Raw genomic sequence first — 24,122 nt, 5'->3', positions numbered from 1 at the left:
TGCAGCACACTCGGAGAGCGCTCTTCTAGCTTCATGGCTCTGACTCTCTGGAACTCTCTCCCAGCTTTGGTGCGTGATGCACCCACCGTCGCTCGCTTCAAATCAACTCTCAAGACCCACCTGTTCTCTCTTGCTTTCAATGCTCTTTAAGCCTGATATCTGTTATTAGCTGTTGTCTAAATTGGTATTTCAGGTCTTATTCGTATGATTCTGTATGACGCACGCATCCACAATGTTTAGAATTCACATCCTAGGCTTGTATTTAATATGCCTGTATTTAATGTATTTGCATTGTTTTTTTTTTACTGTTTGAATTTAATGTACTATGCCCTGTATTTCACTGTATTTAATGTATCATGCATTGTTCCTCACTATCTTGTGAAGCGCTTTGTGATGGTGGTCCACTATGAAAGGCGCTATATTGTAAAATAAAGATTGATTGATCAGGTAATGCGGTTTGCAGAGTGTGGGCGTTGCAATACTGAATTTTTTGTGTATCCTCCATGTCACGGATAGACCCGGAAGAGAATGGACACAGACAGTCAGTACTGCAGGGTACGAAAGCAGACCTGGAAGAGAATGGACACAGACAGTCAGTACTGCAGGGTATGAAAGCAGACCTGGAAGAGAATGGACACAGACAGTCAGTACTGCAGGGTCTGAAAGCAGACCTGAAGAGAATGGACACAGACAGTCAGTACTGCAGGGTCCGAAAGCAGACCTGGAAGAGAATGGACACAGACAGTCAGTACTGCAGGGTCCGAAAGCAGACCTGGAAGAGAATGGACACAGACAGTCAGTACTGCAAGGTCCGAAAGCAGACCTGGAAGAGAATGGACACAGACAGTCAGTACTGCAGGGTCCGAAAGCAGACCTGGAAGAGAATGGACACAGACAGTCAGTACTGCAGGGTACGAAAGCAGACCTGGAAGAGAATGGACACAGACAGTCAGTACCGCAGGGTACGAAAGCAGACCTGGAAGAGAATGGACACAGACAGTCAGTACTGCAGGGTCCGAAAGCAGACCTGGAAGAGAATGGACACAGACAGTCAGTACTGCAGGGTCCAAAAGCAGACCTGAAGAGAATGGACGCAGACAGTCAGTACTGCAGGGTCCGAAAGCAGACCTGGAAGAGAATGGACACAGACAGTTAGTACTGCAGGGTCCGAAAGCAGACCTGGAAGAGAATGGACACAGACAGTCAGTACTGCAGGGTACGAAAGCAGACCTGGAAGAGAATGGACACAGAGGCCAAAACAAACAGACATGGAACCAAACAAGTACCGTGCTAGTCTAGCACGAGTAGCAATTGCCTATTTTAGTTTCATTTTGATTTGGAGGATCATTTTGAAACTGTAGTCAAACCGTAAACTTTGAGCTGCTAAACAAAAATTTGATATTTATGCACAGGGGTTTAGAGATAATATAAACAGTTTTTAAAAAATCATGAGAATTTTCTTTTACTTTCATTTTTATTTGTGCATTTCCAAGTCGTCCCGCATACGCTCTATGACCCTTAGAAGTACCTCCAGGTTTTTTTCACATTTAATTTTTTCATTGCAGTGTACCGATACAGGGGTCACTGTATCGATAATCGTATCATGACGAAAAATATCATGCTTCACAGTGCGAACCGATGAATCGGCACACCCCTAGAACCCCTAGCTGTTAAAAGGTTTATTTCTGCAGACATAAATTTGAATCGGATTGCACACCGGGGAATTGAAGCCCTCTAACCCCTTGTGTGTCTTTTAAAATACGTAGCCATTTTTAAACTGGAATGTTAAACAGGTTTAATGGCTCCTCTCTACCCTCTGCCATTCATGATAATATGTAAAAATCAGCTCACTCATACCTATATCAGCTACTGCCAATATTGAAACTGCGAGGAACTGCAGATAAATCAATAGACCATAATGTGCCGTGTTGGAAAAATTATTTCAGAATAGTATACATTTCATATAAAAAGGGGGCATTTAATGCACCTAAACAGCCATGGTAAATGCAGGGTTCAGACATATAATAATATCTATAAAAACAATTACTGCTTTCTTACAATAATCCATCCACAGAGAGTTTGTCGTATTCACAATCAAGAATAACTCCTCAATAAAATACATTTTCCACAAAATGTTGCCAAGGTTTATCATTTACTAAATAGAATTAAATTAGAAACATTTCTTGTAGCTATTCTGCCTCCTAAATTAAGCTGCGCTCTCTGATTCATACACGATTTTCATATCATGTTTTAACATGTTCTAAATACCGTATATATAGTGAATTACATATTTTCCACCACCCAAACTAAAGAGATATTTCAACCATGAGATATTTTAATGGGTTTGTGATTTCAAATTACATTTGCAATCTCTCTTAAGAAAGTAACTTTGAAATCAAATGGATGGGTATCTTTGGGCATCTCAAACATACATTTATTAAGTCAAACCGTTTTTTATCCTAGCATAGTATTTTAATAAAATGGTCCAAATACAGCATCGTAATAACTTAGGATAGATACATTTTACTAGTTTGCAAAACAAAACAACAAAATACTGAAGCACAGGATTTTTTTCACAATATCTACATTTTAAAAATGCTATATTCACACATGTTCACTGGACTTGAATACGTTAATCTCTTCAGTGACAGGGTTTTTGTCTTGGGAGAATCTTCTGTTTTTAAAGTTTCTCCAGATTAAATCTTTCCTGACATTCAGCATTTCACTGCTGTATGAATTTGTAAATTTTATTTAACACTGTCTCTGAGTGAAACTCCTCCCACATTCATTATAGTGGTGTGGCTTCTCTCCTGTGTGACTTCGTTGATGTCTTTTAAGGCTTTTTAATAGACAGAAGCTCCTTCCACATGAATTAGTTTCTCTCCTGTGTGAATTCACTAGTGTGTTTTAAGCTTTGATAAATTACTGAAACTCTGCCACAATCAGCACAAGGAAATGAGGTCCCTCCTGTGTGATTTCACTTGTGAGTTTCAGGAGAGCCCAAACTCATTCTCATCTTCAGTAGAACAAGGCAAGGTCTTCAAGTTGCCCTGGGTTTCAGAATTGATCCCACACACACAGAATGTGCAGTCTCTCTGTACTCTCAAGACTAAGTGGCTGTCTGTCTTGTAAAAAAGGAATTTCAACTGAATTTCTTCTTGGGATATTATCTCTCCCTGTTTCTTGCACTGTCAGGGTTCCCACCCTTGATTAAGAATAATTTTCCACAACTTCTCAAGAACATTACTTAAGCAAAGCAGCAGTTAGAACAGTCTTGAGGATAGGCCAATAAGTTTATGCTACTATTAAAAAAATAAATAAATAAAAGCAGATAAGGCTTATCTTGTTCTTCAAAGCAACGCCATCCTTCCTGACAAGGAGGCAAACTAAGTGTTTTGTCCCCGTAGTGGTTCATGCGGAGAGCATAATTAAAATTCTAAATGAAATTACAGTGAGTAAAAAATAATAAATAATAACTTATAAACTAATCAAAATATTTAGCCTTGTCCTTTAGCTCTGAAAGCTTGGCGTCCAGTTCAGCGGTTTCATTTGATTTTTCTTTTGCACTTTTTCTGTAAGCATTTGATTTGGTAAGAAGAGTAAAGTCATGTTTCTTTTCAGCAAGCTCAGCCATTTCATCAGCTACTTTCTGCATGGTACTAATGATTTTCAAGACCTTCCGTCTCTTCTTCTGTACGCCTGCAATTTCATCTTGTATTTTCTTTCTCTTTCTTTCCTTTTCTGTTTCTGTCTTGGCTTTCTTCTGGTCCTCTAAGAACTGGACGTACCTCATCTTGGCTGCTTTTACGTGCTGCAGGAGTTTCTTTGTAATGGCCAAGTCTGTATGATTTTCTCCTAAAGAGGACAAAGAATCACGTACAATATGTTGTGCAACAATAGTCTTTTCCTTTAGATTTTCAACGAACATATCTTTGTTGACAGAGTGACCTTGTTCAACAGCCGTTTGTCCATGGGAGAGCGTCAAAAGGAGTTTAAACAAATCCCAGAGTTTCTTGAATTCAGGTCTGCCATCGAAGAACCTGCCAAAGAATTCATCTGCTCTGCAAGGTTCTGAATCGTTCTGGCCAAAGTTCTGGAATTCAGTCTTGTGACTTCTGATCATCTCGGTTAGGAACAACATATACGCTGCGAGTATCTCCTTACATTGTGCAGCAGTATGCCATTTAGCATTTAGGAGGATCTGCAACAGTCTTTCAAATTTTGCTGTGGCATCCTGCTCTGACATTACCATGAATCGAGGACTAAGGGCAGCCAAGTACCTTACCATGGGGTTCAGTAGCGGATTAATTTCGAGAAGCTTTTTTGTAGTCGAAGCAAGAAAGGTGATGCATTCCATCTTGAACTCCGTTCCTCTCAGTCCATCGGCCAGTTTTTCAGATGCTTGTTCCAGTGCTCGATTTGTAGCAAAGCCGAGATCCAAACGTTTGTGCGCCACGTGAAGGGTCTTGTCCAGTGGGTCTATCTTGAGGAGTTTGATAACTGTGTTTCCCTTTCCAAGTACATCTTTCTTTATGAAGCGAGACAGCAAACTAGAAAGGAGAGCCTGAAGTTCTTCTGCAAGAAAGGGCAGCATGGGTGCATTGGTCTGAAATTTCTCCAGGAATGGCTTGAGTTGTCTGGCAACTGAAGCAAAAAATTGCAATTTTGCTTCACAAAGGGGGTCAGCTGCTGCTTGCTTCACCAAGGAATACGATGCTGAATTTGGCACTTTGCTGACGGGCAGCTTCTTGTAGCCGTCAATGAACTGAATCACGTTCGGCCACAGTTCAAGTGCACGCTCTGCTACTTTCAAATCTTCCACCCATCTGTGAGGACAAAACTTCAGTGGAAAGCGTGTGCTTCCAGTTATTTGAGTGTAGTCATCTCGCCTAGCTGGTGTGTCATGAAAGAGCTGCCACAGTGCTCCAAGTAGCTCTCCCAGCATCCATCCGGTTTCATTCGCACCATATTGCAGACTACTGTGGACAACATGGAGGCCACAGCTTCCCAAGTTAATGAGATCTGGTAGTGTTGGGTCCTCCTTCTTCCTATCTACCTCAAGATCTCTCAGGAACTTCCAGTTTACTCTGGGGCCATCCATGGCCATGTGCAACAACTTCTTTGGATCTAGTGGTGTCAAACTCCATTTGAAACTCTCCAGAAGCTCTTCTGCTCTCGTGTGTCCCAGGAATTCAGAGCCCAAATAGCGCACGGCTACTTTTCCATCCTTTTCGTTCCAGTAACTAATAACCAAGTCCACCTGGTCTGTCTGGGTTACTTCATTTAAGCATACATTAAATGAAACAGCATAGCAATTTGACAGTCTGACTTCTTCTATCAGCCTTTCTTTGAAATAGGGGGCTAAGCCAAAGCAAACTAAGTAAGCGCATTTTGTTGCACTGCAAGAAAAGTGCTGCGTGATGTCACTATCAGGAAACATGCTGGAAAATAACTTTGATACATCTGTGCAGGAGTTGAATGAATAACGTGACAGTACAACTTTCACCGCCCATCGAATTTCTGCTTCAAGAACACGATCACTCAGAACAAAGCTTGAAACAGAAGACGATGCATGGGGCACAGTGCTAGTTCCTTCATCCATGCCCTCTCCTGATGGACGGCCAATAGGAGCTGCAGTTCTGCTTCGCTGATCCGACTGTGTTTCCTTGTTTTGGAATGTGAAGAAACTGGTTATTATTGGTTCATATTTTTCTAACTGTGCTGCTGCTTTAGCGTGTCCTTGACCTCGCATGTGGCTCTTAAGAGCAGAAACGCCCATGTTTCCAACATCAAATGATTTCCTACAATACTTGCAGAAAGCTCTGTGCACACAATTGTTCACTTCTGCTAACCAGTTCCGGTACTCTGGCTCCTGTTTCCATACTTCCTTAAAACGACAGCATCTTCCTGAAATTTTGTAGTTGCGGTTTTGTCTGCTCTTGCACTTAGAGTTTTTGCATTGGGGTGATGGAGTGGAGTCGTGCTCTCCTTCATCAAATTTAGAAGCTAAAGAAAGAAAGAAAGGACGACAAAGGTTATTATACAGCATTCTTACACATTCACTCTTCTAGAGGGTTTCCCCTCACAACCATAAACAACTCCTAGAGTGTTAATGTCAGCCCGCTTTCATTATCACCACATTTAATCAAACATTTTAACAGCGTTCAGCAGCAGATGATCAGGGCAGCAGTGACAATGTGATTGAAAATCACTCTGCGTGTGAAAATAAACTGGACCTGATGCGCCTGAGACGCACCGAAACCATCCTTTGATTTTGCGCCGCAGTTACAGCAATAGAGCAATCCACCCCGCCATTCATCTCTGCATGCTTTCAATAGAGCAATCCACCCCGCCATTCATCTCTGCATGCTTTCAATAGAGCAATACACCCCGCCATTCATCTCTGCATGCTTTCAATAGAGCAATACACCCCGCCATTCATCTCTGCATGCTTTCAATAGAGCAATACACCCTGCCATTCATCTCTGCATGCTTTCAATAGAGCAATACACCCCGCCATTCATCTCTGCATGCTTTCAATAGAGCAATACACCCTGCCATTCATCTCTGCATGCTTTCAATAGAGCAATACACCCTGCCATTCATCTCTGCATGCTTTCAATAGAGCAATACACCCTGCCATTCATCTCTGCGTGCTTTCAGTCATTGTTTTACTTTACCTGAAAGGTGTTCACATTCTGATGATTCTAGCACAGGACTCTCCTCTTTATTGTGGTCAGGTTCCAGCACTGTGACTTCTTTCTTAATGAGGACAGGTTGTAGCACAGGACTCTCCTCTTTAATGAGGACAGGTTCCAGCACAGGACTCTCCTCTTTAATGAGGACAGGTTCCAGTTCAGGGGCCTCCTCTTTAATGTGAGAAGATGCCATTTCTGATTCTTGTCTCCTACCAAGACTTACCAATGTCACATCAGTACCTGAAAAGTGCAATAACAGTTTTCTTTCACATGATGCATTACACACTTTGCCAAAATGTGTCCTGAATGCCTCCTGACCATAAAACTGATTTTATTCAATTTTGCATTCTAACCTGGTGTGTTTAACATGCACTCCTTAAATCAATGATTACAGGGTTCTCCCCCAGGAATTCTGTACAGCCGGACGACAGAACATTACAGCCGGGAGCACTTTTAACAGAAAAATAAACTTGCCTTAATTTATAATACGACAAAGAATTTGAATGTGTTGTCTTTCGTTGACTGTATCTGGTTGCTCTTTTCCATGTTCTACATTTTTTATTACAGTAAATTACCTGCTTATTTAGGCACGCTACGATTTGACTGGGGAAAGATAACGTAGGTTTAAACAAACCTTTTCACTTCCTTTTTAGCGTAATTATTGAGCTTCAATTAAATTGCTTTCTTTATGTTAAGTTTTAAGTCTATTTTTGTTTTTCGCTGTTCTACATTTTTTGAATGCAGCTGTTCATTTTAACCATTTCTTTTTATTTACACAACAGTACTCACACACGTTTGGTCACCATCATAACTAAGGCCCTGTGAAAATCGCGATTTCACGGGCTGCGCGGAAATCGTGAAATTAGCCCAATGACGCGATTTTTACAATATTCTTAAGAAATAAAAATTAGTTCATAATTATTTGTATTTCATACAAAAAACGAAAAAAAAAACACATTAACAAAACTGTACAGCTCTGCCATGTGCCTGCGTGTAACAAACCATGCACACAGTGCTGTGCAGAGATGATGTCATGTCACTATATGCAATCTAAGAGGGAAAGTGTGGAGTAGTGGTTAGGGCTCTGGACTCTTGACCGGAAGGTTGTGGGTTCAATCCCCAGTGGGGGACACTGCTGTTGTACCCTTGAGCAAGGTACTTTACCTAGATTGCTCCATTAAAAACCCAACTGTGTAATTGTATGTAAAATAATGTGATATCTGAATAATGTATAATGTGATATCTTGTAACAATTGTAAGTCACCCTGGATAAGAGCGTCTGCTAAGAAATAAATAAATAATAATAAAATGCTACACACTGTAAAATAAGTAAATGGATGTCTCTAAAAATGTGTCTGCAGCAGATCAGGTAAAGCAGTATCCAGCAGGAGGTGACACAGCGATGGAGGTAAGCTCTTCTGTACGTCCTGCAACCCCAAATATCTCTCTCAAGCACCTGGGTACATATTTTAAGATATCACAACAAAAGGAATACGTGTTTATTTGGGTTTTTGTGTGCATATGTATAGCTATTATGTACCATGTCACCTTACAGTACAATAATACGACAAAAAATGGACTGAATGATAATACCCCAAAATAATCTTAATATTTTTTTTTAATAAAGTAGCCGGTGCAAATCTAGTATTAGGCGGCAGATTGCGTTGATCGCCTGCTTATTTTGAAAACCCCGATTCATTGTCACTGTTTTTGCTTTGAAAATAAAATCGGCTATTTTTTAGCAGTCATTTTAACTCTCAAAGTGCTTAACACACAAAACCCGCCCCTTCGACTCTCTGATTGGTTAAATGTTGTGTCGAGACGTAACACAGCAGTCATGTGGTTTCAAGATTTTTTTTTCACTCAGTAACGTGCAAGTGATCTAGTCTGCTAGAAGCTCAATGAATTGTTAAAGGCACAGGAGCATCTGCAAGACAGGTGGATCGGGTTTATTCAGCAGTAGCAGTAGTGTGGAGTAGTAGGCAGCAGTGTGGAGTAGTGGTTAGGGCTCTGGACTCCTGATCGGAGGGATGTGGGTTCAATCCCCAGTGGGGGACACTGCTGTTGTACCCTTGAGCAAGGTACTTTACCTAGATTGCTCCAGTAAAAACCCAGCTGTATAAATGGGTAATTGTATGTAAAATAATGTGATATCTGTATAATGTATGTAAAATAATGGGAATCTGTATAATGTGAAATAATGTGATATCTTGTAACAATTGTAAGTCGCCCTGGATAAGGGCGTCTGCTAAGAAATAAATAATAATAATTCAACTGGGCAGCGACAGCCACTGAAAAGGCCTGGGGAGAACCCTGAATTAGCTGAGAAACGCCTAATAAAGGTTTCATAGAACTGAAGTGCCCATGGTCTGGTAGTTTTTAACAGCCTATAATTATGAATAGAACACTGTTAAAGGCTGACCAGTGGCAGAAATAGCAAACTCTAGACTCACAACTGCACTTGTATTAATTAACAAAAAACACACTCAAAACACTGGAACAAATATTGAACCAAACATACACAGAAACACTTCAAAATAAAACAAAACAAACACAGCAAAGCTTCAGCTATCATGCTGTATGATTTCTCTTACTGTTTCTCTCCTTCTCTGCTCCACACTCTCCTCTACAACCCACACAGACGTTCATCCCTTTGTTCCTTTTATAAGGTGTGTCACAAACACATACTATGAATCTGATCAGTCTCAGAGCTTGAGTGGGCCCTTGGCTGTACATTTTACAATTATAAGTGAAGTATATAAAATGAGTTTACTTGCCTTGCCAGTGCTGTCGTTCTTTCTGTATCCCTTGCCAACCTCCCATGTTTTAAGTAAAAATGATTGATAGAAAATGAATTTCATTGCCCCTGGTCTGCTTCATCTCAATATCAGGAGATGTGTGCTGATAGTGAAATACACGCCATGCGACTCCATGTTCAATTAACAATAAAAAGCTAAGCTGTTTTTTTTTTTTTTTCACACAGCACTTCCACAGGCGTTCTTCACCTCTTTCAGTAAAGCCCCCCCTCTATAGATCTGCATTCCAGTTTCACTCACCTCTCTCAGTGATGCTAGAAGGTGGCGTTTCCTCCTGCAGGATCCGCTCATTGGCCTGGTCACACCCCAGCTCAGTCACTTCCTCCTTGATCTCAACAGTCCTGTCTGCAGAAACAACCCATCGAATAGGAAGCTCTGGGCTGATGTGAGCTGCTTCCATCTCAGAAACTTCCTTTGAGTGAAGCTGGTTCATTCTCGCTAACAAAAAGGAGACAGGACTTAGTTTGTCATTTCAGATTGCATATAAAGTCCTTTTATTTGAATTTCCACAGCACTCACACTTTAGTAAACTATATTATGTATTAATCCAATAGTATTTAAAATCACACATCAAGCCTTATTTGAAAGGTTCTTGATATCTACTGCACCTTTGTAATATGAATTCCTCTGTGACCTGCAACACAGACTGAAGACACTTGCCATGTGGGGCTATTCCACCCCTAAAACATGAGGATTTGTTCTTATTGTGTAACTTAATATTAGACAAATATACAATTCTATAAATAAATAAGTTAGTATGGAACATAATGCAACAGCAAGCGAAAATAAAAGCCAGATGACCACAGCAAGACCACATTCACCAAACAGCTGACTTTATTCATGAAGGTCAGCACACCACAACACAGCCCACAGCTATGGGGTGCCGTGTGTAAAAAATTAAAAGAAATAAAATTAAATTAAAAAACATTAATATTTGAACATGTCTTTTTTTTCCCAGATTTAACTTAAATGTTGTATTTTTTCCAGATTTATAAATTTGTGAAAATATATATTTCTTTTTTAATGTCTACATTCATATATCATTTATAAATCTTAATATTTAGCAAGTTTTCAACATTTAAATGCTAAATCTTTATTTTTAAAAAAATATATATATTGAGAATCAAGATTTAGCTGTTTGCAAATCTGGATTTTATGAATTTAAATCTATAATGAAGAAAAACGCAACAGTTGTTTAAAGGGGAGCAGTGTGGAGTAGTGGTTAGGGCTCTGGACTCTTGACCGGAGGGTTGTGGGTTCAATCCCCAGTGGGGGACACTGCTGTTGTACCCTTGAGCAAGGTACTTTACCTAGATTGCTCCAATAAACACCAAACTGTATAAATGGGTAATTGTATGTAAAATAATGCAATATCTGTATAATGTGAAATAACGTATAATGTGATATCTTGTAACAATTGTAAGTCGCCCTGGATAAGGGCGTCTGCTAAGAAATAAATAATAATAATAATAATAATAATATCAAACACAAAAGCCCAAGTTAGGAGAAGCAATTGGGGCAACCTTGTCAAACATCAAGCAAATTGGCACACTTGGAAAATGTGCTGGGGCCCAACATTCACACAACTGTTGCTTCTAACTTGGCTTCTTTTTTTGGTATTTTGTAATGCAGCAGTTGAGGGCTGTAGATTGTTCACCAACTGAACTGATTATCCATGTTGCCTTCCCAAGCTAGCAAAATGGCTGGATTGTAGTCCTCGGTTCTGACTTCTGTACTACTCCGTGGTAGATCATAGTCTGCTGTTTGTTCTTTTCTGGGAAATCCAAAGCGACAAGCTATCACCACCTTGTTTTTGACTTTCTTGGATCTTAGACAGTTCTTGTTGCATTTATGTTGCTGCCATTTCAAAACCCGGTCTCTGAGTACAGGTGCTATCGGTTCATTTGGAATGGTATAGGGGACACGTTGATTAACGTACTGTGCAATTAGTGAGGTGTGTGGGGGGGGGGGAGGGGGGGGAACTCCTATAAGTGGTGCATCTTCCATCCAAGGAAGCATGTGGAGGTGCTGCATTCCACGACCCTGGTACTCTCTGCGCCAAAAGTAATGTGTAACTTTCCACAGAGGGCTCCCCTGCCTCCAGAGCCCGCTCCTTCTCCACCCTCGCCCCTCAGTGGTGGAATGACCTTCCTACAGATGTCAGGACTGCCCAGTCCCTGACCACCTTCCGGTGCCTCCTCAAAACTCACCTCTTCAGAAAGCACCTGTAGAACTCCTCTGTTTTTTCCGTATGGACACTCTTCCTTAAATGCGCTTTACTTGCTCTTATCTGCCCCCTATTTTACTGCATTTAATCCTGTACTTCAGAGTACTGTAATCTGTCAAGTGTTATTTAATCTGTAGTATTTTGTATTTAATTATATCCTGATGTAACTATCACTGACACTTATCTGCTCCGTTATTGAATCGTATTTTGTCACACTTGTACTTGCTAGAACCAAAGTCATTGTATTTATCTTGCTCTTAATTGTATTATTACTTGTACTGTGATTCTTGAAATGTTTTTTTGTTTGGACAAGGGCGTCTGCTAAGAAATAAATAATAATAATAATAATAATAATAATAATAATAATAATAATAATAATAATGTGATAAAATTCAAGATTGCAAGAAACTTGTCGTGCATGAACCGAGATGCACTGTCAGGATCTTGTGCGACAAGTTCGCTGACGGGCATGTGTGCAAACCCTGGTCCATTCACCTCCTTTATGTACTCTCCCAGGTCCTCCGTTAATCTGGTAAAGATTGGCCTGATGCTGCAGGTGAAAGATATATTGCTGATTCAGCCTAAATTGAGCGTGGCATGACTGAAGCTGAGCTTTGACAAACTGTTGGATTCAAATGGGGCGTTGGTATGTACGACTATTATTATTATTATTATTATTATTTATTTCTTACATAGGTGAAAGCTATAGTGAACGAAAGGGTGGGGCGGGGCTGGAGATGCCTAGTGAGTGCTTTGTTGTTATGCAGGGCCTTTTAAACCCGTTTGACTGTGAAAAAAAATACTTTTAAACAGCGCGTCTAAAATTAACTGCGCGTGTGAAAATAAATTGGACCTGACGCGCCTGACACGCACTTAATAAATGGACTGCAAAGGGTTAAGTGATGGTATTCCTCAATGGACGGATTTCGTTCTGAACAGTTGCATGATAATAACTCTCAACGGTCTGTGGTTGGCCAGGAGATGCTACATGGACAGTTGTAACGGGCTGTGATCGGTCTGGAGTTTGCTGAAATCGTGGTTGTGTCTGTGTCTCTGATGTGTTATTGTAGCTGTTGTGAGTGGGCTGCATATTTGTTGATCCTTACCCTTTTGTAGCCTGTTCAAATAGTATTTGCGTTGTTGTTTTCTTTGTCGCTTCATGGAGAAAGGCATGATGCTCCAGTGTTTCAGGCTGGCAATAAGCCCCCTGTATGAAAGAAACTGTAATCATTAATATTATTGTATGAGTATCCATAAGTATAATGTGATATAAACAAACATGGGGATGGATTTAAATGCAAATGACTGCATGTATTTGAAATTATGAATTTGCTCAATGCAAATGCGACACATTTACTACCAAACTAAACACAAATGCAAATCTGTGAGAAATGCTAAATGCATTTCAAATACTTTCCCATACAACATGTGTTCATTGACTGATTTATTAACATGAATTTGGCAGAGGCCTTTATCCAAGGTGACATAAGGATTACAGTTTATATAATAGCAACATAAGCACAGTAAGGTTTATGTTGAGGTTTGGATTGGCTGGGAGGCGTGCCTGGGGATGCTGCGCAGAGCTTGAAAAGCAGTTGTGCTACAACTTGGGGCTGGTGCAAGGCCATTGCTGTACAGATGGGCGCTGAGAGAGAGAGAGAGAGAGAGAGAGAGAGAGAGAGAGAGAGAGAGAGAGAGAGAGAGAGAGAGAGAGAGAGAGAGAGAGAGAGAGAGAGAGAGAGAGAGAGAGAGAGAGAGAGAGAGAGAGAGAGAGAGAGAGAGAGAGAGAGAGAGACGGGGCCTATGAAGGCAATTGCCCAGCCAGGACCGTCAGAATGGCCCGAGTCGTTGGGAGGCCAGGACTTCAGAAACAACACAACAGAAGTAGGTCAGCTTAGGGGAGGTGGATCCCAAAACAGTATAAAGAGGGTTACCGTAGAGTAGTAGGTTCCTGGAGCGGGACGTTCCTTTTAATGGGACTAGCGCTCGTCATTTTGTGTGGCAAACTTTTATTTTTAGCTTTTGTTTGTATTGCTTTATTAAATGTGACACTAGGTCTACCATCGCTGGTACCCTAGTGTCGGTTCGGTGTTAAAATTAAATCTGCTCTGTGTCTGTCAGTATTTTCCAGTGACTCTACCCACACATGTAACACGTCACCCTGTTACAGTTATATAAACGTTTTTAAATAAATATTTTATAGCTAGTTAACACACATCAAAATAGCATGTAAATAAAACAAAAACGAAAAATAAACCAAACGCAGCGACGCTGTTTTATATTTTTTGCATCTGTGTCAGAAAAAGAATGTTGGCGACATGCGTCTGATTGTGTGGGAGAAAGTCGTTTTATAATACTGTATATATAAACAGCTGTAATTATGATACATGTTAAAATACTTAAGAAGTGGTAATATTTTTTCAAATACTGTATTTATACGTTTAAGTGACAAAAGCTGAGCTGAGTAACTTAATTCTATTCAAATAACTTTATTTCTAACAGCTAAGTAAAATCCTTACTTTATCAAGAGGAAACCCATAGTGATGACTACAATTTTAAAACAACCTTTTTTTAAAAAAATCCAGGTGCTCATCATGATAGTGATCTATTGATATTGATATCTTTTACTGTTCTGTTTTCCCAGAGAGGTAACACTACAGACAAACCTAACCAGGACCAGGAGAACATGGAAGATGACTTCTGAATTGAATTTTAAAGATCGCTTTGATTTAGTGCAAATAAACGTTTTCATTTACCATGAACTAAAAATGTGGCAACGTCTCACTGTGTGTATATAACTGAACAGGTGCGAGAATTATTATAGCAATATATTACAGAAGCGTTGTGGTCATGTTGTCACATTATTAAGGTTTATATGTTGTGAATGAGCCGCGACCCTCACTAGGAGAAGCGGATTGATAATGGATGGATGGATGTTGTGAATGAGATTGTATTGGGTCCCATAATTCCCTGGACACAGACAGGACAGGATTTTAAAAATACCTAGAAACTGAAAGGAATTAATGCATAAATTAACTATCCATTGCTAAAATTAATATTGGTGCTTACTATGTACAGCAAATAACTGTATAACAACAGCAATACTATTGTACTGTCCACACTAATTCGTTAAAGGTGTGCTAGTTAATTCAATTTCTTTCATTTAAGAGGTAATTCGTAATTCACAATGTTGTGGTTATGTTGTCAGAACATTCTATCCACGTTGGCACAGCGTCGGGTACAACGCTGTAGTGACGTATCTGGGAGTCCACAAATTTACGTTGTCGCAACGTAATTTTACAACGTTGTCAAAACGTAAAAGGAATGTTGTGACGAAGTTAAATTGTTAGCTGGGTAAATATTAAACCTTGTTAAAAGATTTAAGATTTTGTTAAATATTTAAGTTCACAAAATCCAGAATTATTTGCGAACAGCCAAATCTTGATTCTCAAATGTTATATATATATATATATATATATATATATATATATATATATATATATATATATATATTAGCTCAAAGAGCCAGCTGCCCAACGTTTGGAGTTAAAACGTATACATATATAAAAATGTTGAAAACTTGCTAAATATTTTTAGACCTCCAAATTATATCTCAATATACACATTTAAAAAAAAGGTGTATTTCTTTTCACAGCATTTATAAATCTAGGGGAAAAAACTACAACATTTAAGTTAAATCTGGGGGGGGGGGGGGAATGCCTGTTAAAATATTAACGCTTTTTTTAAAACACACATGGCACCCCATACACAGCAAGCGTGTAAACTGCACCTTTACAGAGCAAAACCCTGCGAAAACATGTAACAATTAGGCAGAAAATGTACACAAGACACGTTACTGAACGAGGCACAAACACAAAAACGATTTGAAATTGATATGTAGCGTGCTGTACTTGCAGTATGACTGAAAAATCAACGTGAATTAAATTAGGATACGTTTTTAATTCAACTCCCCAGTAATGTTGTTGAAGCTGACACCCTGGGATCCTTCAAGAAGCTGCTTGATGAGATTCTGGGATCAATAAGCTACTAACAAGCAGGGGCAGCAGTGTGGAGTAGTGGTTAGGGCTCTGGACTCTTGACCGGAGGGTCGTGGGTTCAATCCCAGGTGGGGGGCACTGCTGCTGTACCCTTGAGCAAGATACTTTACCTAGATTGCTCCAGTAAAAACCCAACTGTATAAATGGGGAATTGTATGTAAAAAATAATGTGTAAAAAATAATGTAATTGAATGTAAAAAATAATGTGATATCTTGTAACAATTGTAAGTCGCCCTGGATAAGGGCGTCTGCTAATAAATAAATAATAATAATAATAATAATAACAACCAAACGAGCAATATGGGCTGAATGGCCTCCTCTCGTTTGGAAACTTTCTTATGTGTTTTGTTTACCTCTGTCGCTGTATCTCTCTGCAGTCGGCGTAAGTTGTCGTTGTTTCTTTCTTTAGTCGATATGGAGGCTTCCGTTTCACATTTAAAACCGTCACTTTAACTAAAAACATTCAAATAAAAATAAAAAAAACCGTCCCATCCATAAACAAATCAAACACTGACCCACATTCTCGGACACAAAAGCTCATCGAACATGCGCAGTACAAACCAGAGAGACGAAACTGGCGCCATTTTGGATCCGCAGCGTGACATTGCATAGTAAAATACAACGCAATTAGAGCCAACATGGCGGACTCTGATACCCAGTTTCATAGCCGCCTCCAAGACAATCATTGCTCAAGCTAGGTTTAGTGTTTCTGCAGCCAAGAATAATACACGCGATGGTCGCAGCTGTGCACAGAAAATAAAAAAAAAATAAAGTTTTCTTTGTTTGTGCTGAGGAGAGAGAGCTGCAGGTTCTGTATCATTGTATTAACTGTTGTTTAGAGTATTTAGGTTGAATTCAAATGTTTCATCATGATTTGAATGTATTTTTTGTTCGTGCATTACCTGCATTGAGTCTGAAACAAAGAGTCACTTTTGTATTCAAGAACTCAGATTGGAGCGCCACCGCTTCACCAGGGATGTGTCAGTATTGTTAAGTAAAACGAGTCTGTTATTTGATGTCTTTCTTTATCAAAATTGAAGTGCTGGTTTTATATGCATGTTAATTCTCAAGTAAAAACTAAATTAAACGCAGAGGATTCTGCTACTCGAGTCTCAAGCTAACAGTCAGTGAAGATGGACGTCAACGTCTCCGTGTCGTTCTTTCAAGACGAGCTCGCCTCTACCATCGAGCACGCAGTGAAAGCGGCTGTAGACACCGTCTTGTGCGAAATCACAAAAGTTGTCGGCGGCATATTCACTGATTTCCAAATGGAAATGGCTGGAAAGGAGAAAGAGAATGAAAGTCTGAAGTTGAGATTGGAAATATCAGAGAGCGAGTTGAAAGCAGTGCGGGAATGCATGAACGCTGCAGATGCAGACATTAAACAACCTCTCAGAAACATGAACCCCGACTGCAATGAACAAGACTTTCAGAGGAACGAGAACCAGGGATTATTTCAAGGTAAAATTGTTTTATTTTATTTTTTTGATGGTATTGCTTGGTCATTCCAACACTCTCAATAACTTTGTAGCCCATTTGATTGGTGAGGTCTCGGTTAGAATTGATCTTAAGACTCTTTTAAAGCGCTCATTATGAGTGGTGTTATTACGTACTGTCCTAATGTATACCAGTGTAATTAATTCTCCAGACTATAAGACTGTGTCCGTGTTTGTAAATCCCGCAGGACGACTCAGAAATGCAAAAATAAACGATTTCCATTACATGAGAGTAGTTGTTAAAACTTCATGCTGATTTTAATAAGCACCAGCTAAGATTTAGCTTTACAGTAAACTAATGTGATCCCTCTGCGTCTCCATCCATCTGCGTTTCCTTCCATGTGATGATGTAGTTATCCTTCTGTCTGGTGTTGATGGCTCCAGGGATCATCTTATTTGCCTGGTCCTACTAATGACCACAAAGTACCACAGATTACCACAAAGTACCCCTATAATTACCACAAAGTACTGCAAATTACCACAAAGCACTGCAGATTACCTAAAAGTACCACAGATTACCACAAAGTACCCCTATAATTACCACAAAGTACCACAAATCAGGGTTTGGGTCAATTCCGAATGGAATTGGAATTTGTTGGTAAATTTCAATTCAAGAATTTGGAATTTGAATTGGAAAAAATCTTCAGGATACAGAACTGGAATGAAAGGAAATATCATTTAATTCCATGAGATTCCACTCATTTTAAAAAGTCAAATGCCAGATTTATGTTATACTTTATACTTTTATATTATATCACTATAAACAATACTGTTTGCAACAGCATTAATATATACTTTCAAATACTGTATCTTAAGCATGGCTCAAAACTTTGAGAACTTCGTTTTTTTGCATTTTTGTAATGAGATGTTTAAGAGCTACAGTAGTCCTTAATTATTAGTTTTTCTTTATTCATCTGTTTAATCCTTTTGTTCTTCACTCATGGTGTAACCAGGAGGTCCTGGAGTGCAGGATGCTCCCTATAGCCTGTAGCTCCGAGGTGGCTGCACGGCGGGCCTAGTTGTTTAACAGTAACAGTAATTTTGGTTTCATTGTGTACAAAATGTATTATTTAGCAGACTCCTTTATCCAAGGCGACTTACAGAGACTAGAGTGTGTGAACTATGCATCAGCTGCAGAGTCACTTACAACTACGTCTCACCCGGAAGACGGAGCACAAGGAAGGTTAAGTGACTTGCTCAGGGTCACACAGTGAGTCAGTGGCTGAGGTGGGATTTGAACCGGGGACCTCCTGGTTACAAGCCCTTTTCTTTAACCACTGGACCACACAGCCTCCTAGACTTTTGAAATAGACATTATTATTATTATTATTATTATTATTATTATTATTATTATTATTATTATTATTATTATTATTATTATTATTATTATTTGTTTATTTATCAGACGCCTATATCCAAGACAACTTACAGAGACTAGGGTGTGTGAACTATGCATCAGCTGCAGAGTCACTTACAACTACGTCTCACCCGAAAGACGGAGCACAAGGAGGTTAAGTGTCTTGCTCAGGGTCACACTTAAATGCTGTAGAAAAAGTAGGGGGTTGCGTGTTTGTTGTCTGGTTTAATGTATATTGATCTAAATTTATACTGTGTTTAAACAAAAAAAAACACAAAAAAAAACATTGTTTTAGAAAACTAAAAATAACTGGCAAAAAAAACATATATTGCTAAAATTATTAGTTGTTTTTAAAATCCAAACTCAGGTACAAGCTTTCAAATAAAAATAAAAAACATTGCACACAAATTTAACGTAATAACTGTACAAGAAATGAACACACAAAACAACCCTCTGGAGCTTTAATATCTATATATTTTTGCATTCCTGTAGCCTCTCCTTTTTTACTGCAGTCGCTGGCAGCACACGGTACAGATGATCAATGGAGCTGTCCCACTGTCATCTTAGTTTTCCAGAATTTCCGAATCAAGTTAATGGGCTCTAGACGTGGATTTAGAGTTCGTTTGGTTAAAAACGTTTTGCTTTTTGTAAGAATAAATTTATGAAAACGAAAATGGGGCAGACCAGACCACAGCAGCACGGTTTTGGGAAAAGGCACGCTCAATATTGCCAGATGAGGAGCTTGAGGATAGAGCCGCGTTGTTTTTAATAAATTTAAGAAGTGGTCTGCGGATTTTGTCAGTGGGTGAACGGATCAATTATTACACGGGTAAAAAATGTGTTAGTTTGCGCTGCTGGGGTATTTTGCATGTGTTTATGAAACCAATACAATATATCAGCCTTTTATATTAATAGTGTTATTCAAAATACAATTGGCTTTGCAGAGGAACCTGGCAAGTTAGTAAGTTATAACTGTGTACAATTTTCTTTCACACAGATCCCAAAGAGAGCCATGCTGTACCTAAATCTGAAGCACAGGAGGGGCCAAGGATAGAATCAGTTTACACACTAGAGGAGCCCTTTGACCAGGAGTGGTGTGCAAGTCTAAAGCAGGTTACAGAGCTGACATGTGTTAAAGATGAAGAGGTCCCTCGACTGGAATGTGTTCCTATTAAAGAGGAATTCATAGAACAGGAATGCGTCCCCATCGCAGAGGAAGTTCCTACTGAAAATAATGTCTGGACACTTGAGGAGAACAACAAGCTGGGATCCAGCCTGTGTGATGATTGTCCATCTGAATGTGGACTGGGATTTAGAGGTAATTATAAGAAACATTGAGCTGCCTATTGATCTCACAGAAACTGGTTACTAAACTAGAAGTGTGCTAAAGATTCATATTCTTGGTCATTCCACCTCCATTTAAGCTAGTGAGGCTGCATAACCACTATGTCAATGGCTTGCAACATACCTGTCCTTGCTACTGTGGCATCAATGGGTGATGTCAAATCCAGTCAGGTTGCTAAGTGTCACCAGAAGAAACATTTCAATACAGCACTTGCATGTAAACCTGATCTTATACTTGTATCCCTCTAGGTGATATTGTTAATAATCAAAGTGATATTCTCAAGCACTTGTCCTTATTGACACCCATTATATTCTGCATGGCAAATTTCAATGTGATGATGATAATAAAAGGAGGCTGGTATTAACAGGAGTGATATTAAGCAGGTTTGACTGTATTCTCATCAGAGTTCACTCTAGGAGTTGGTCATGGTTATGAGGGGAAGCCCTGCAGAAGAGTGAATGTGTAAGAATGCTGTACAATAACCTTGGTCTCTCTTTTTTCTTTAGCTGCTAAAGGAAATATCACAGGAGGGACTCCTTTATCACATCTTAAAATCCACCAGCGTGTTCACACAGGAGAGAAACCTTATCACTGCTTTAAGTGTGGGAAGAGATTCAGTAATGTTACAAACCTTAAAATCCACCAACGTGTTCACACAGGAGAGAAACCCTACAGCTGTAATGAATGTGAGAAGAGGTTCACTCGATCGGAATATCTTAAAAATCACCTCCGAATTCACACAGGAGAGAAGCCACACCACTGTAATTACTGTGTGAAGAGTTTCACTCAGTTACAACATTTAAAAGCACACCAACGAATTCACACAGGAGAGAAGCCATACCACTGTGATGACTGTGGGAAGCGCTTTACTGAATTAGGAACTCTTAAAAGACACCAAAGAATTCACACAGGAGAGAAACCGTACCATTGTAATGACTGTGAGAAGCGCTTCACTGAATTAGGATCTCTTAAAAGACACCAACGAATTCACAGGAGAGAAACCACACCATTGTAATGAATGTAGGAGAAGTTTCACTCGAACAGACAGCCTTAAAATACACCAACGAATTCACACAGCAGTGAAACCCTAAATGCTGAATGCTGTGAAAGATTTAATCTGGTGGGACATCTTAATAATCAGAAAACACTAACAAGACAAAAACTCTGTCACTGAAGAGATTAACCCCTTCTCTGCTGAGGCCCTTGTGACCCTCAGCGCTACAGGAATTTTGTCAGTTTGTTTTCCACCAAAATGACCATATGTGCCCTTTCAGATACCCCAGACAATCAATCAATCTCTCTCTTGCTCTCTCGCTCTCTCTCTCTCTCTCTCTCTCTCTCTCTCTCTCTCTCTCTCTCGCTCTCTCTCTCTCTCTCTCTCAAATTCAAACTGGCTTTATTAGCATGACAGGAGTGATCCAGTGTTACCAAAGCATTTCAACACACATTACATGTTGGGGCAGCAGTGTGGAGTAGTGGTTAGGGCTCTGGACTCTTGACCAGAGGGTCGTGGGTTCAATCCCAGGTGGGGGACACTGCTGCTGTACCCTTGAGGAAGGTACTTTACCTAGATTGCTCCAGTAAAAACCCAACTGTATAAATGGAGAATTGTATGTAAAGATAATGTGTAAAAAATAATGTGATATCTTGTAACAATTGTAAGTCGCCCTGGATAAGGGCGTCTGCTAAGAAATAAATAAATAAATAAATAATAATACATACATAAAATAGAAATACAATGTTAATAACACACACTATCACCCCCCTCCCTCCTCCTTAACAGAATGTAAGCAATATAACAGCCCCCTGTCTAATTTAACAATAAACAGGTCATTTCTATTGAGTGTCTCCACACTGTCCCTCAGGCTGGGACAGGCACGCACGTCCTGGGCTGCTCACTCTGCAGTCAGAGCCTCCTCTCCCAGCAGGATCTGCAGTTTCTCAGTCAGGCAGGTGTGGAAACTGGGTCAACTGACTCAAGAATTTCAGGAGGTGTGTGTCCCTTATTTGGCAGTATATGGAGCAGGACAGCAGGAGGTGCGCCTTTGTTTCGACTTCTCCCAGCTCACAGTGACAGCACACTGTTCAGTCTGTCCAGCCAGCTCCTTTCATGGCGGCCTGTTTCGACGGCCAGGCTGTGGTCACTGACTCTGTACTTCGTTAGGGTTTGTCTTTGTTTGGGATCTTTTACCCTGATATTGTGCCAGGTTAAAGCCCCTGTTCAGGGCTCGAGAGCATTCCAATTTGTTAATTAATTTTGTTTCATTATCCTAATGCTCAATGTATGTCATTTTATTATTGAGATCAATTTGTTTAAATGTTATTGCTGTAATTTTGTCATCGGCAGTGTTGCCAGGCTAGTGTTTCTTTGCTCGTTGTCTCAGGGGGTCTGTCTGAGCAGAGCTGGGGTCTCTGGGATGCTTTGTGGGATGGAGTAAGGGGAAGAGACCAAGTTCAGTTCCCGACACACATGGTTGTTATCCCATGTTTTGTAATTATATTTTGAAATTGGGCCCCATATTTGGCTGACATAAAGAAGGATTTGTTGGATAACAGTCACAGATTTTTAGCCATATCTTTATTGGGGGGGGGGGGGTTATATTTGTAAAGTGCTTTTTTCCTTCAATGCGTTTATAGCCACATTGGAACTCCGTGACGCGCTGATGGTCAGAACCAGGTAAACGTGGCTAGTGGTGATTCCCAGAGTGAAGCAGTTCCTGTTTCTCCATGATTTCATGTTTCATTATTTACACTATTTACAAAGTCAAGGTCATACATACATACATACATATACACACAGAGAGAGAGATGGTGGATGTCACGGTGGTGTGCCAGGTGCACGGTTGCCAGCAGGGTGCAGCCTCGGGACACCTCAGCGTTGATGTTATGGATGACTGGCTGTGGCACGTCCTGCTCTGGGCAGTAGGGTGGAGATGGTAACCTTGGTTGAGGGGAACTCTTCGGTGGCTGTAGCTGCCACCTGCCTCAGGGTTTGGCCACGTCGCCCCTGCGTGTGCGCTTAGGTCGTTAGTCCCGGTGTGGATCAGGATGTGCTGGGCGTCGCTCAGTCTTCGCCCTGACAGCAGGTCTGTGTTGTTGGGCACCAGATCTTCTTTACTCTTCTTCCAGGGAAGAGGCGCCTCTCATTCAGATACTTCTCATTTGAGATGCTCAGGATGATAATTTCTGCACTGGCCTGCTGCACAGTGAGTGTGTCAGTGCTTGGGGTGTTAGAAGGGGCAGTCTGTGTGTGAACACCTTTCAGGTAAAAAAAACGATCGACGATCCCCAACAAACTTATCAGAACTGGAGCAATTTTCCCGTGAAGAATGGGCAAACATGTCACCATCCTACTGCGCAAAGCTAGTAGAGACCGATCCAAAAAGACTCATAGCAGTAATTGCTGCAAAAGGTGCTTCTACCAAGTACTGACTTAAGGGGCTGAATACTGCAACCAGCAAATTTCATTTTGTACATCTTCTTTGCAAGTCTTGCTGACATTTAACCTCCTCCTCATATAACAGTGTTCACTTTAACCACGACAGCTTTGAATAAAAAAAGTTAGTTTGAAAAACTGTGCATACATTATTTGTAATTCAACAAAATGTGACATTATTGGTAGGGGGTGAATACTTCTGCAAACCACTGTGTGTGTGTGTGTGTGTGTGTATATATATATATATATATATATATATAGTTTTTGATCCAGCTAGTTACTACGCCCAGCACAATAACTTAGACTTTTATTGGCCAACAGAATCAGGTGTTAATGTGTTTGTGAACACAGAACCAATGTGCGATGTTTGAACGTCATTAGATCTTTTTATGTCTAAACGTACCTGCTGTACACTAGGATGTAATGCAAGGCTCATTATTACAATGTTCGAGTCAAAATAAAATTTTAATCTAAATATTGTGTATTTCCTAGAAAATATGACTGGGAAAATATTGAATAGTAGACAAAATTGGGTATGAATCAGTAAAAACCGAGATACAGTTAAAAAAGAAAATGTAATTTTTCAGTAAAATTTGCTGTAAACCGGAAATGCAGAACACTACTTTTATTAAAATAAACAAAGCAAAGGTAATTACCCTTATAAACATATTAAAACAAAAAAGTGTTAC

At 39.9% G+C, this 24,122-nt stretch overlaps 3 protein-coding genes across 8 annotated transcripts in view; 1 reads left to right on the top strand and 2 right to left on the bottom strand.

The window, feature by feature from the left end:
- Positions 1-16,809, bottom strand: part of LOC117407671 (zinc finger protein 436-like) — a 155,598-nt gene extending 138,789 nt beyond the window's left edge. Inside the window, exons 1-5 of one of the 5 annotated variants that reach the window (XM_059017923.1) lie at positions 16,702-16,809; positions 12,848-12,948; positions 9,755-9,952; positions 6,681-6,938; positions 1,959-6,006 (exon numbers count right to left, since the gene is read on the bottom strand). In XM_059017923.1, the coding sequence (XP_058873906.1) occupies positions 3,485-6,006; positions 6,681-6,938; positions 9,755-9,952; positions 12,848-12,914 (3,045 nt within the window). In that variant the 5' untranslated portion in view covers positions 12,915-12,948; positions 16,702-16,809 and the 3' untranslated portion in view covers positions 1,959-3,484. Of the gene's footprint in view, positions 1-1,958; positions 6,007-6,680; positions 6,939-9,754; positions 9,953-12,847; positions 12,963-16,152; positions 16,374-16,701 lie in introns of those variants that run through there. The other 4 variants (XM_059017921.1, XM_059017922.1, XM_059017924.1 and 1 more) reach the window with 4 other exon arrangements.
- LOC131724942 (zinc finger protein 397-like) overlaps positions 1-24,122 on the bottom strand; it is a 98,103-nt gene that overhangs the window by 69,185 nt on the left and 4,796 nt on the right. The window lies entirely within an intron of this gene.
- LOC117971055 (zinc finger protein 420-like) lies at positions 16,794-24,052 on the top strand. Its single transcript, XM_059018100.1, has 3 exons — positions 16,794-17,260; positions 19,650-19,970; positions 20,504-24,052. Exons 1-3 carry the CDS (start codon positions 16,933-16,935, stop codon positions 21,010-21,012), a joined length of 1,158 nt encoding a protein of 385 aa, XP_058874083.1. The 5' UTR covers positions 16,794-16,932; the 3' UTR covers positions 21,013-24,052.

This window comes from Acipenser ruthenus, chromosome 58 (assembly GCF_902713425.1).
Source record: "Acipenser ruthenus chromosome 58, fAciRut3.2 maternal haplotype, whole genome shotgun sequence".
Classification (NCBI taxonomy): Eukaryota; Metazoa; Chordata; class Actinopteri; order Acipenseriformes; family Acipenseridae; genus Acipenser; species Acipenser ruthenus.
Note: the sequence above shows the minus strand (reverse complement) of the source record. Positions and strands in the feature narration are given on the sequence as shown.